At 39.7% G+C, this 13589-nt stretch overlaps 1 protein-coding gene across 5 annotated transcripts in view; it reads right to left on the reverse strand.

Moving 5' to 3' along the window:
- PRKD3 (protein kinase D3) overlaps positions 1 to 13589 on the reverse strand; it is a 213384-nt gene that overhangs the window by 192295 nt on the left and 7500 nt on the right. For 3 of the 5 annotated variants that reach the window (XM_033937717.1, XM_033937718.1, XM_033937720.1), the window contains one exon: positions 6780 to 7639. In XM_033937717.1, the coding sequence (XP_033793608.1) occupies positions 6780 to 7043 (264 nt within the window). In that variant the 5' untranslated portion in view covers positions 7044 to 7639. Of the gene's footprint in view, positions 1 to 6779; positions 7640 to 8775; positions 8968 to 13589 lie in introns of those variants that run through there. The other 2 variants (XM_033937722.1, XM_033937719.1) reach the window with 2 other exon arrangements.

The following is a 13589-nucleotide window of genomic DNA, read 5'->3' on the forward strand; positions in this document are numbered from 1 at the left end:
GGAGCCCATACAGATTTAAAGGGCTTCGGGGCTGTTGCTGCACGGCAGCCGCTAGCATGGCTTTGTAAAACAGGCCCTAAATGATGACAGAAAAGACATACAAAGTGTGTCCAGTCTGCACAACTAGATGACCAGAGCCGCTCCAGCCATGTAAAATACTGGTCGTCAATTCTCCACCCATGCCAACCATACAGGCAGCCAAACATGATGGGGATGAAATGTAGTTATAACAAAGACTCCAAATATTGCTGACATTATTTAACTTGCCAGAAAAGATGTCGATATTCAGTCAGCACCTGTCAGCATTTTGCTAACTGCCACTAATGCTAAACCTGTGAATTCAATGCTGAACTACGTCTGGGCATAAAGAAAAAACAGGGGAAACAAAACCACAAAGTCAAAGCCACAGAACAAAAGTGGAATTGTCCCAATCAGAATGGTGCACAACAAAAAAGTGTCTTTCAACTCATCTGATAAATCCAAATGCCTTTATTCACCCAAAATTCATATAATGACTCAGCGACCCGACATGCGCATGTTTCGACCTACTTGGCCTGCCTCAGGAGTCTTAGGAGTCTTCTGGTATATAAAAAAGATGATGCACAAACTCACTGAATGCTGCTTCTGCCCTTCTGGAGTATGAGGCTCTGGTGCACTTCTGTTTCCTGGCAGAGAAAGTCTGGAAAGAGAAGGGAACCAGACTTTCTCTGCCAGGAAACAGAAGTGCACCAGAGCCTCATACTCCAGAAGGGCAGAAGCAGCATTCAGTGAGTTTGTGCATCATCTTTTTATATACCAGAAGACTCCTAAGACTCCTGAGGCAGGCCAAGTAGGTCGAAACATGCGCATGTCGGGTCGCTGAGTCATTATATGACTTTTGGATGAATAAAAGCTTTGGATTTATCAGATGAGTTGAAAGACACTTTTTTGTTGTGCACCATTCTGATTGGGACAATTCCACTTTTGTTCTGTGGAACTACGTCTGGGCACCAGCACCAAATTCCTGGGTTTGTGGAGGAGGCTAGCACTGAACTGGCCAAGTGCAAAATGCAGTACTTAAATAGAACAGATAATACCTACACAACAAACTTCCAACTCCAGTGTATTAACCAAAATTTATCAGGTGCTCATGTTCACAAATGAGAGAAAAGAAAGAAAAAGCCTCAGATGTTACAGGGACTACTGCCCCTAATAACAGCAAAAAGTGAGCACTTACGAACGAACTTGCTCTACTATTGCAACATCTTCACCGCATTAAAAAAAACCTTCATTCCCAACACAACTCACTAACAATGTCCACAAAAATCAAAATAGTGATTGTGCCTAACTTATGCAGTTATCAGATACCCCAACTTTGGCCATTGTTTCACAGTGATCACAGCTGCTGCTTCAGAGCTAATAGGATCATCAGCCAAGAGCAGATTCATAAAAGCTTACTTTTTGCTGTTATTAGGAGCAAGCAGTATTCCCTGTAGCATCTGAGGCTTTTTTCTTCTTTTCCCTCATTTGTGAACAAGAGCGCATGATAAATTTTGTAATTCACTGGAGTGGGAAGTTTGTTGTATGAGTATTATCTGGTTTATTCCCCCAGTCCTTCCATTTTTTTTTATTTTTGGCACTTAAATAGGACTGCACAAAAGTCAGTCCTACCTTTATGCATAGCCAATTATTTGGTTAACCTGGCTGGTTAAGTTCTGAATATAAGCAGAGTATAAATGTGTAAATAAATTAAAATAAATAAATTCCCTACTGCTGCATGGGAGAGGAAGGGCTGCGTAGTGTGTTTTGCTGAGTGAGACAGCCTACATAAGCCCTATTAGAAGGGGAAAGCTGCTGGGGTCATCCTTGTGAGGAGGAACACAGAGAGAGATGAAGAAAGATGTCTGAATAAACTTTATTAGTTCTGCAGTTTCCAGGTGTGAAATCCACAGGAAGCTAGAAGTGAAGGCATCTGGGGGCTGATGTTCAAAACTAATGCTGGTTCTAAAAGGGGGATAGCATACATCGTTGTTGTGCACTATAGGGCTGGTTCTATAAACGGCGCTTAAATTGGTCAGCGCCTAGAAAAATGGCACCAGATGTGTGTTAGTCACACTTAGGCACTTTTTACAGAATCGTGGCTAGCGGAACCTATGTTAAAAAAAAAAAAAATAGGTGCCTGAAATGTAAGCCAGGGTTTTAAAGGAGAATCGTGCTTAGCAGCGCTAAGTCATGCTCCACCCGTAGAAATGCCCACTTAGGAGTTAAGCACTACTAAGAATCATGCAACAGGTGGCTATCTTTTACAAAAATGAATAGGTGCCTACTGCCCAATTTTTTTTTCCCAATTATTGGAAGATTAGGTTCTTACCTTTGGTAATCTTCTTTCTGTTAGTCCACGACAAATTCTGTACAATAGGGTCTTTCATTCCAACCCATGAACCGGGTCTTGCAGAAAACCATACACTTTTCTTCTACTCCTCCCACTTGGCTGAGAAATACAGAGCCCCCTGCAGTTACGTCCAAAAGCAACTGAATAGCACTGGAACAAAGCACACAGACTAAGAGGGCACGGGGAACTTCCATGCTACACTACTAGATCATTTTGACTTGGTCATTTTAAAAGTAGCTCGCAAGCCCAAAAAGTGTGGGCACCCCTGCTGTACACTAACCAGCAAATGTGCAGATAACACAGGTCCACTTACCACTTCTCAAATAAGAGTGCTCAGGGACAAATTCAGTAAATTGAACTCAAATCTAAGTGCTGGAAATAATTTGCATTAAGCACTTTATTCTATAAAGGGTGCTCCGAGTTGAACACCCCCTTTACAGAATAGCATTTAAGTTTCAAGCTTCAAGTTTCAATTTTAATGGAGATTTGATTAATCGCTTAATCATAATTCTAAGCGATGAACATAATAATAAAATTACAAAATGTGGGGAACAATACAATAAATAACAAAAATCAGGTCTGACAAGACTATTGACAAACGTAACAAAACTAAGAACATAAGGGAAGAGAGGGATAAGAACTACAAATTATTTAAAAGTTAAAGAGACATATAAGGGAGATACAGAAGGAAAGGGAAGTTAAAAATTACTTCAATAAAATTAGAGAGAAAAAGTAAAATTGGTTGGAAAACTAAATGGCTAATTTTCAAAGGCGTCTTTAAAAAGAAAGCTCTTTAGTTTACTTTTGAATTTTTCTAAGGTGTGTTCTTCCCTCAAGTGAATAGGAAGTGAGTTCCAAGTTTGGGGGGCTGTAACAGAAAAATTGCCGTCTAGTATTAATAATTCTAAGAGAGGGAATCGTCAGCAAGTGCTGTTCAGTAGATCTTAACGTTCTATGGGAAGTATATGGAATTAATAACTTATAAATGAAAGCTGGAGTTTTGTAAAGAAGGGATTTGAATGTGAGCAAACATAGTTTATATGTTATCTGGTGAGCAACTGGAAGCCAGTGCGCTTTATTGAGAAGGGGTGTTACGTGATCAAACTTCTTAGCTTTGAATATGAGCTTGATAGAAGCATTCTGAATAATTTGTAGACGCTTGATTTCATTTTGAGCTATTCCCTTGAATAGTGCATTGCAGTAATCGATTTTGGAAATCACGAGAGAGTGGATAAGAATATTGAGGGATTTAGTGCAGAGAAATTGTGAAACTGAGCGAATTTGGCGAAGCCTAAAGAAAGTTGATTTGATAATGCTACTAATGTGATCATGAAAGGATAGTTTGTAATCAAAAATAATCCCTAGAATCTTAATATTACTTAAGAGTGGATTCCCATGTTCAACTTAGGGAGTGAGGAGTTACACCTGCTGAAACCAGGTATAACTCCTGATGCACAAGTTAGGCACTTAACTCTGGTATTCTATAACACTGCACTTAAATATTTGGAATGCCCCTGACTCGCAGCCATGTTCCCTTTTGGGTTGTACATGAAACATTTTAGACATGCACTGTAACTCCAAATTAGTGACAATTAACTCCAGTTGGCACTCACATTTGGTTGTTAGTGCCCAATTGACTGATTTTCACATATGCCTGGCTCTGCACTCATATTTAGGCAACAGACAAAATCTGAGGGTAAGTACATCCACGCTAATTGCAAGTACTCTAATGGACATTTTAACATGGGACCTGCAGAGGACATACTGGGCATATCACTTCCCAACAGTTGCTGTGTTAGCTTTGCACTTATCGAACTTTAATTTTCTTTTGTTAAGGTGTGGTAACAGCAAAATCTAGCACTTTTTAGTGAAAATACCCCCTATACACTAAACCAGAGTACAAAAAACTCACAAAAGCACATTTGTGCATTACATTCCCATGATTCACTGGCCATTAATAAACAACCCCCTGTATCCTGAAATGGAAAACCATTGGAACTTGATCCTTACATCCGACACAACACTGCAGCGCTGATGGGAGAGCCCAGGCCTGTCACACAAATAAAAGAAATAACGATAGCTCTCAGAAACCCACTTCCCACATTCTTTCTCCTATCAAAGTAGTGGTCATTCCCAGGTTCCATGGTGCCAGTAGCATCAGAGTGTAAAAGTGCTCTGCTGCCCAGCCAGAAAGGGATGGGCTTTGGGAGACTCATGGTTTTTGGAAGCCACCGTCATCAATCTTCCTCTTATTCAGGTAGCCCCAGGCTTTCTGTCACCCTCCACAGGTCTTGGCTCCTACTCTCCTGCCGTTTCCATTCATGTGTATCAACAGATAGAAAATGCCTTGAAATCAGGAGCTGTTTTGTTGCAAAACATGTCTAAAAATTCCACAATATATTTTTAGTTTTGGTTTGGTAATTTTAGAATTGCATGAAACTAATATTTGAAATTATTTTTCAAAACTCTTCCCTTAATTTTCCAGAAACAATGGGGGCTAGCAAGAGATTCACAGATCGCATGACACTCATCTGACTGCTCAAAATTACCTTCGGTGTCACAAATATTGTCACACGCTGCATGGATCAATTTGTGACACTAGTATGCACATGGTTACCTGCAGAGTTCTGCAAAATTGTAAGGAAGCTATTTAAAAGTCTTGCGTTATTTAATTTTAATGATAATAATCTGTAATAACCTTAGGTTTGCTGGCCTTCCTCACTCTAGCAGTGGTCTTTGACATGAATTGCCACAACATTTTTCTGACCAGGTTCTTTCAGATGGGGATTCAAAATTTGGCACCCAGATATTTTTGATCATTCACGGTGAGAAGTTTTTTTTGGTAGTAGTTATCAGGTACACAGGAGCTCCTGCAAGGGCTCCCTCAGGGACCATTTTCCTCCAGTCTTTATAACAGCTATATCCACCCATCATTTAAGAATTATGGACTAACCTATTTTTCTTAATTTATGCAGAAATTATTCAGATTTGTGTGCCAATGGAGACATACTAGGACACAGGGAAAAAAAACCCCAAGCAGTTGTAAATGAAGACTCATAGGGGTCCTTTTACTAAGGCACGCTAGCCATTTTAGCGCACGCTAAACGCTAACGCATCCATTATAGTCTATGGACGCGTTAACGGTTAGCATGCATTAATATTTAGTGTGCGGTTAAAGGACCCCCATAGTGGTGTGGTCCACCAGAGACTGGTTTTGAATGAGCTGGAAGCCCAAAATAAAAGGAAAAAATTGCCAAGCCCCCCCCCCCCCCCCAAAAAAAAAAATAAAAAAAAATATGCAGTTTAAATCTGTTAAACATTCAGTTTTAAAACAAAGAATCATTTTTGCTTCTATTTAGCTAAGTGCATTGCAACTATATAACCAACCTCCAGTTAACTGTTAACACAAAGGAAGTCATTGCAGTTAACCATAAACTACTGTGTATCACATTAACTTTACTGGCATGATAATTTTACCTGCGTCACCAAAGCAAACACATTTAGCAGTTAAGATGGAAAAAACGGAGATAATTCATGAAAACAGTAATAGCAACAGTAAAATAAATATGAGTATTTATGTCAACCTACAAAACTTTAGCAAATAAACCATCCCCATATTGTACCACAGAAGGGAACTTGCATTAGAAAGATGCCTAAAGATCTGTTTAACTTTTTATGCATTTTCAGCACACTATCTGGTTTTAAGTGGTGCCCATGAAAATGCATAGATAAGATATCCATTTAACTTTATTCCTCCTTAGCACTTCAATAGCCCCACTATTGGCATAGCCGGAGAGGGGTACCTCCAGCCACAACGCTGGGACCCCCTCATGCATGCTCAGTTCACAAAGAAATTGAGCATGCTTGGGGAGTCTGGAACTTGGTGGCTTGAGGCACCCTGCTGACTTTCAGATTACTGCAGCAGCGCAAGGAGGGAGTGGCTCAGCAGGAAATTTCTTTGGCTGGTGGGGCTTCAGCATCCCTACTATCAGCAAAGGTATTATTTTTAACACATCGGGGAGAGGGAGGGAATACATTGCCCCCCCCTTAGTCCACTTCTGCCCCCCCCCCTCAAAATCAGAGGGCTAGCTACACCTCCGATTCTCACTTAAAATGGATTAGTTCACCGAACCCCAGAACTATCCTAGCCAGGTTCCTTTTCAAAATGGATAAAACCTTTGGTCATTTAGCTTTTCAAACAGCCAATATTACAAGTGGACTGAAATGAAAGTTGTCAAAAGTGCTTTTAAATATGGACTGCTACAAAGCTTACTTCCATTCTTCAAATTCAACTGTATATACCAACAAATATTTTCATTCTGCTTCCAGAATGCTCTACAGTAGCATAATCAAAGCACACACAAATGCATACAACTAATAACATGCAAGTAAGTAGCAACTACTGTACCTTCTGGTCCACAATAGAACACACCAGGTCCTTGACGGCAGACAGCGAGAGGTCTTGTAGCTCTATGGTGACAGTCTCCCGTGTAAGACCAATCTGCAGCAGGAAGGACAGCCCTTGCACTGAGCCCCGAGACTGGGTGGGGCTGGGCGCATTCAGGCTGTCATTGGAGGTCTGACCCAAAAGCCCAGCCACAGTACTGGGTGCCGAGGTTGAAGGGAAAAATTTTTGCAGAGAGGGTGGTGAAGGGCTGCTGTGAGCAGACATCAGGCTTCTGTATCCAGGATGAGGCCAGTCCACTGGGAAACAACCAGCTTTGCGTTCCAAAGCCTGTGAGGGTGTAAAATTCTTAAGTGTGAAGGGCTGGTCTCAGAAATGAAGGATAATCATGACTCCTGCTTACCATGCTCAAAAGGACATCGCTCAAATTAAGGCACTGGTGTCAGTGACTGAAACCTCAGACATAGCTACGTGACAGCAGCACAGCAAACTCACATCAGCAGCTAGGATGCTACTTCATTACACAACATCAATAGAATGTCTTGGTCCAGGTCCTTGAGGTAAAATAAATCTTATTTTTAAAAGCTGCTTTTCAAGGTCTCTCTACCTTCCTTGGCATGCTAATGCAATAGCGATTGATAGGTCATGAAGAACATCCTATGCTAGCAGATGCCTTTTGGTTGCAAGTTCAATGTAACTTAAATGTCTAAAAACGGAAATATTAAAATGCAGTCAAATGGATTCAGAAGTAGTTGATTTGTCAGTTTAATAGCGTCCATTTTATGAATTCCATTCAAACTGAATTCATATTTTTGTAAGTCGTTTATCCCGTCTCTTCCAACTTCCATCAAAAATCTATCAATCTGAAAATAAGCAGGCACAAGAGAATAGAAAAATTAAACACAAAATTAATTTTCACTAGACTAGAAGTAAAACAGATGTGACTAGGAAAATGTGTTCAACAGCAACTCTCACCGTCTACCTGGGCATTCCCCTATTTATAAAATGAGAAAGGTTTGATTAGAGATACCTGATGTTTTTCTTTGAATCCTGTCAGACCATTCCAAACCAATTAGTTATGTCCTCCCTTCCAGCAGGTAGGACAAAGACAACTGTTCACCTTACCTATATATACTGGTTCAGAAGGGAAGCCAATTGGTTTCTCATATCACAGCTTCCTCTTTATACAGTATACCCCAAATACTACAGTTCTTCCTTCACTTTTCTTTTTTTTTTGGGGGGGGGCTTACATAGGATTGGGGCTTCTGTCTATCACTTATCTGGTCTTCTCCTCATAACTCTGTGGTGCTTCCTCTGCCTGTACTCCCTAGGAGGTGCTCCTGGACTGTTACTTAAGGAAGACAACGGTCAGGTAAGCATAACTGAATCTTCCTTTTTGTCCATGCCAGACCTTTCTAGACCAATGGATTATACCAATAGAAGCTACAATACCTCTTGTGCTGGGTGGGAGCAGTCTACTGCAGTTCTCAGGACTTTTACTCCCTCCCTTCATTCCTCTTTCTTGGAACTCCTCTAACCCCAATTCCACCAGATCTACCCAAAAACTGAAACTTTCCTTTCCCTCTCTAAAAAGCATTTCCCTTGTAGGAAAACTAGGTTCTTCCCTCCCTTTCAGAATCACTGAGCTCTGGAACAACCTTACCTCCCCCCTTAGGAATCTGAGCTCCCTCCAACTCTTCCGTAAACATCTGAAAACTTGGTTATTCTCAAAAACGTAACTCTTCCTCCCTCTCTAGTTATTCTAGTCCTCTTAACTTTTCTCTTCATTCTGTCTCTTCCCTCCACTGGAGTTCCTTTCTACCCTAACTCTTGTTAACCGTGTCGAGCTTTACGAATGTAGAGATGATGCGGTATACAAACCTAAGGTTTAGATTAGATTAGATTAGATTAAAGGCTGCTTGCTGTCTAGCCAGGAGATCCAAGTTATAATGACTAAAGAAAGAATGCTGCTTTACAGATATTTTTCAGTAGAGCTTACCTATATTATATTCAGGATGAAGCCTGGGCTCTTGTGGAATGTGCCTTAATTTAATGTAGGAATTTATAGTCCACTTACCCAGAGAGTTCTAGGTAGAGATCAATAAAAAGCCCTTATCCACATAAATATCCATTATTGTTTCCTTAATCCATCTCACTATCAACACCTTTGAGTCTGCTTCCTTTTTTTTTTTTTTTTTTTTTTGTAGTCTTCCAAACAGGAAAGAGTCTGACTGTTCTCCAAAATGATTTTGTCACTTTCAAATACAAGCACAAATGTTTTTCTGGCATCCAGATTATGCAAGATTTTGTCTATTCCCATCATCATCATCTGCTGAAAAAAAAACAGAAATCTGTTTTTTTTTTAACAAAAAAAAAAAAAAGAATACTTTTGGAAGAAATGAGTGCACTGTGTATAAGTTTCAATTTTTTATTAAAATTTGATTCTGTCATTTATCAAACTTCTAGTTTCAAGTTTATTTAAAATTTAATATACTGCCCAATCAGCCTTCTAGGCAGTGTACACTATCTTAAAAACATATATGAGATAACAATACATCATTTAAAACAATAATAGTTATTAAAAACAATTTAAAAACGGAATAAGGTGTGGGAGGCCTCGAGTGGGAGGGGATGTATTTCTAGATTGTATGGGTTGCTTCTTTCACATGATGTTCCGCCAAGGCATTATTTTGCATATTGGGAAGGTCTTCTGGGCCGAACCTTTACTTCTGCACAATGGAGACGTATTCTCCGCTCTCTCCTTAAACCCTCTATTGCTAGCAATATGGTGGAAAATGGCTATAAACTGCTGTATCGATGGTATTACACGCCTGAGAGGCTGCATAGGATTAATCCCGCTCTCCCGGATGTTTGCTGGCGCAACTGTGGGGCCTCAGGAACGTTTGCTCATATTTGGTGGGATTGTCCAAAGGTGGGTCCCTTTTGGGATATGTTTTTTTTTGTTATCTCGGACATTTGTGGGGTGATTATGGGTAAAGATCTGGGATGTGCATTGTTAAATTTATTGCCACAGGGAATCCCTTCCAGATTTTCCTTTTTAATTGCCCCATTAGTTACTGTGGCACGGTTGGTTTTGGCTGCAGCCTGGCGCCAAGATATTATACCATCTAAATCACAAGTGATTGTCAAAATGGATTACATTTTTCGCATGTCGCAGCTGACTGCAATACGCCAACACTCAGTGGGAGTGTTCATGCGTCGGTGTGAACCATATATCCGCTGGATGACTAGAAGGGATGGTTAAACAACTTTACTTACCACTGTCTTTCCTGGTTAGTCTATACCCCATGTTCTATTCAACTTTCTTAGGGCTTCGTCACACTGTTGATATTGTATGATGCTTGGGGGTTGGGGGGGGGTGGTATGGGAGGGTTAGAACAGGGGGTTTAGCTCCTGGTACTGTTTTGTATTTTTGCTCTTGATTGGCCTTGTTACGAAGAGTGCTGTTTCAAATGTTTGCTCTGTACCGGTGATTTTGGTGTGTTTTCTATTTTGTATGCTTTTGTGCATTTTTCCAATAAAAAGTTTAAAACCAAAAAAAAAAAAAAACAATTTAAAAACAAAACAGAAACAATATAAAGGAGAAAAAACAATATAAAGGGGAAAAAAATAAAAATGCCAATAACAATACAAATATTATAAAAAAGAAGATAAAACAACTTTAAACAAATGGTGTAACTAATATAAACATACTGGACTAGACTAACAAGAAACCATAGGTAGATGGGGAGGAAATACAATTGATATAGGATAGATAAACAATTAAGGAAAGAACAAAAGAAAGGGGAATGCTGCAAATTGTTTCTTTGGAAAGATTGACGGGAGGAAGCTGGAGTAAGGTTTAGACATTGAAAGCATCTTTAAATAAATGGCTCTTAAGAAGGCCTTTGAAGTGGTACAGATTTTTTTCTTTTCTCACGAGAGTGGGAAGAGTGTTCCAAAGCTGAGGGGCAACAACTGAAAAGATGTCTTGACATTTGGTGCCAATTATTTGCAGAGAGGGAACGGTAAGTAATCTGCAGTCTGAAGATCTGAGAAGATGGGATGGTTCATAAGGGAATCAGATATTTTTCAATGAATTGGGACGATTTGGCTTGTAACGTTTTAAAAGTTATTAATGAAATTTTATAAGAAATCCTGTGTTTAATTGGCAACCAATGAGCTTTGCATAACAGAGGAGTCACATGATCAAATTTCTTAGATTTCGTTATGAGTTTAATGGCAGCATTTTGAATTATTTGAAATACCGAGATAAGATTCTCTACAGCAGTGCTTCTTATCCCAGTCTTCAGAGCATACCCAGGCAGTCAAATTTTAGGGTTATCCATAATGAATATGCACGAAATAGATCTACATACCAAGGAGGCAGTGCATGTAAATTTCTCTCAGGCATATTCATTATGCATATCCCAAAAACCAGACTGACTGGATTTGTCCCAAGGACTGAGTGGAAAACTCCTGTTCTTACAAGCAAGTACCTGTAATCCTGACACCCATCTACCTGAACAAATACGTAGTCACCAGAAAAACATCATTCTGTGAAAAGACTTTGAAAGGCTCCATTGAGGGGCTTCAAATGGACTTTAGATCACTCTCTAGCTCTGCCTGAAGAAACATCGTCTGAAATCTGAGAATTTTCGGGTGAAAGTCATTGCTCCTGGCACCAAGCTTCCAAGATCCTCCATATCCATACAGCGGCCAAGGAGGTAAATTACTTTCAACAAAGTCTTAACTACTAGTGCCAAGAATCCCTTCTTTCTCTGTCTTGATCTCTTAAGAACCAGGCTGTAAAATAAAAGAGAGAAATCTTCAATTCAAATTGAGCCCTTGTGATAATAATCCTTTGGATGAGGTAGCTTTTCTTTACTACTATCCTTCTAAGATCTAATACCACAGTCTGGGAAAATTAGGATAACTATTCCTTGAATGCCTGGTGAATTTCTACATTACCAAGGTGGATGTACATATAATAGTTTTTTCCTGGGTACACTCTAGTATCAATGCATCTAATTCAACAGACCTTCTCCAGTTATGTTGACTGAAAATGTTTTGAGGTTCCAGAAGTCTGATTTACAGTCATCAGGTCCATTTGTCATTAAGGAAAGAATTTTGAATTGAAAGCTCATACGTTTTCAGTAGCTCAAGGAAGGGCCTACAATCTAAAATGTCAATATTCAACTGGCCAAGAGTCAGTGGGTGCCATTTTTAACCCAAAGTTAGATGGGGTGGAAGCAGAGGGGGACTACTACTGCTCCATCCCACTAGACCACAACAAATGGCCCCTGGGCAGGTCTTGGGGGTTCCCAAGGGGTCAGATGGATGGGAAGGTCCTTGGTCAAGGCAGGGGAGAATGTTGATTACCAGTTTAAAAAAAAAAAAAAAATCATGTAACGCCTTTACTGAAATCAGCCTGATGGCTCCTGGCCTCTCACAGACTGACTTATAAGATTCTCTTACTCATCCACAGAACAAGTCAATCCCGTTCACACACCCCCCCCCCATCTCAATCAACTCTTAATTCCATATCTTCCATCACATACACTTCATTCACTCCAACCAAACCTACTTGTCATCCCATCCCCCAGGCAGAACAGCTACAATTCCACACGTAATACTGTAGTATCTTCTCAATTACCGCTCCCACATTATGGAATGTCCTCCCTAGGCAACCAAGACTGAAACTTACACTAGACCACTTCAAATCATCACTGAAGACATTCTTGTTTCAAGATGCTTTTGAATGATCAGTTCACCTTTACCAAATGTTATTATGCCCACTCTGAGTCCTACCTTGCTTGACTGCATAGTTACCCTTCTTACTCTCTTTCCTCTCTGTCCTATCAAAAACTGTAGTTCCATTTTCTCTCCTCCCCTTCTATCTATACTCTTAATTCCACTTATTTCTATTTTTCCCTGTCATATATCTATCCTACTTACTGAATTTATTTTGTAAACTTCATAGATGCTCTCTGCACAATGTGGTATATCAAGAATGATTAAAACTTGGAAACTTGTTGCCAGTTGGGATCAATACTGTGGGAGGGTATTGGTGGGATCAGTCAGGGGGAGTGACTGGGCCAAAGGTATTGGCAGTTGGGCAAAAGATTGGATGGGTCATTTGGAAAACTGGCAACTGCCATCCGGATGTTATATGAGTGCTGACTGATATTCAGTGATGGCGTTATCTATGCTGGAAAATTAGGGAAATCGCTTTTCTTCAAAATCACTGAGCTTTGGAATAACCTTCCTACCCAGCTGTAGAATCTGGGCTCCTTCCAATTATTCCGAAAACATCTGAAAACTTGGCTGCTCTCTTCATATTCACTAATTCTTATGTATTTTTCCTTATTTTAATGTTTATGTAAAATGAGCTGAGCTTTATCTTTATAGAGAGGACGCAGTATATAAGCTTAAGGTTTAGTTTACTTTGATGCACCAGCATAGCTAAGGCAGTGTACATCTAGCAGCAATATAGAAATGATAAATAATAATAGTAGCTAAGGGGTCATAGATAGGCTGTTTTTTTGTGCAGTCCTGGCACTGAACATCGCTGGACATGCAGCATAATTTAATTCATTTATTTTAAAAAATGTATATCCCTATCTGCAATTCTAGGTGGCTTACAAAGAACATTCATAATAAAAATTCACAAACCAAAATGTACAAATAACATTATAAAAACAGGTTGACAGTAAGCTCCTGCCCTAGAATAGGGCTCAAGAATAGCCAAAAGTTGCATTTAATCTCATTATATAACTGTTTATTGAATTTTTAGAAAAAAACAACTAACAA

This window comes from Geotrypetes seraphini, chromosome 3 (genome assembly GCF_902459505.1).
Source record: "Geotrypetes seraphini chromosome 3, aGeoSer1.1, whole genome shotgun sequence".
Lineage (NCBI taxonomy): Eukaryota > Metazoa > Chordata > Amphibia > Gymnophiona > Dermophiidae > Geotrypetes > Geotrypetes seraphini.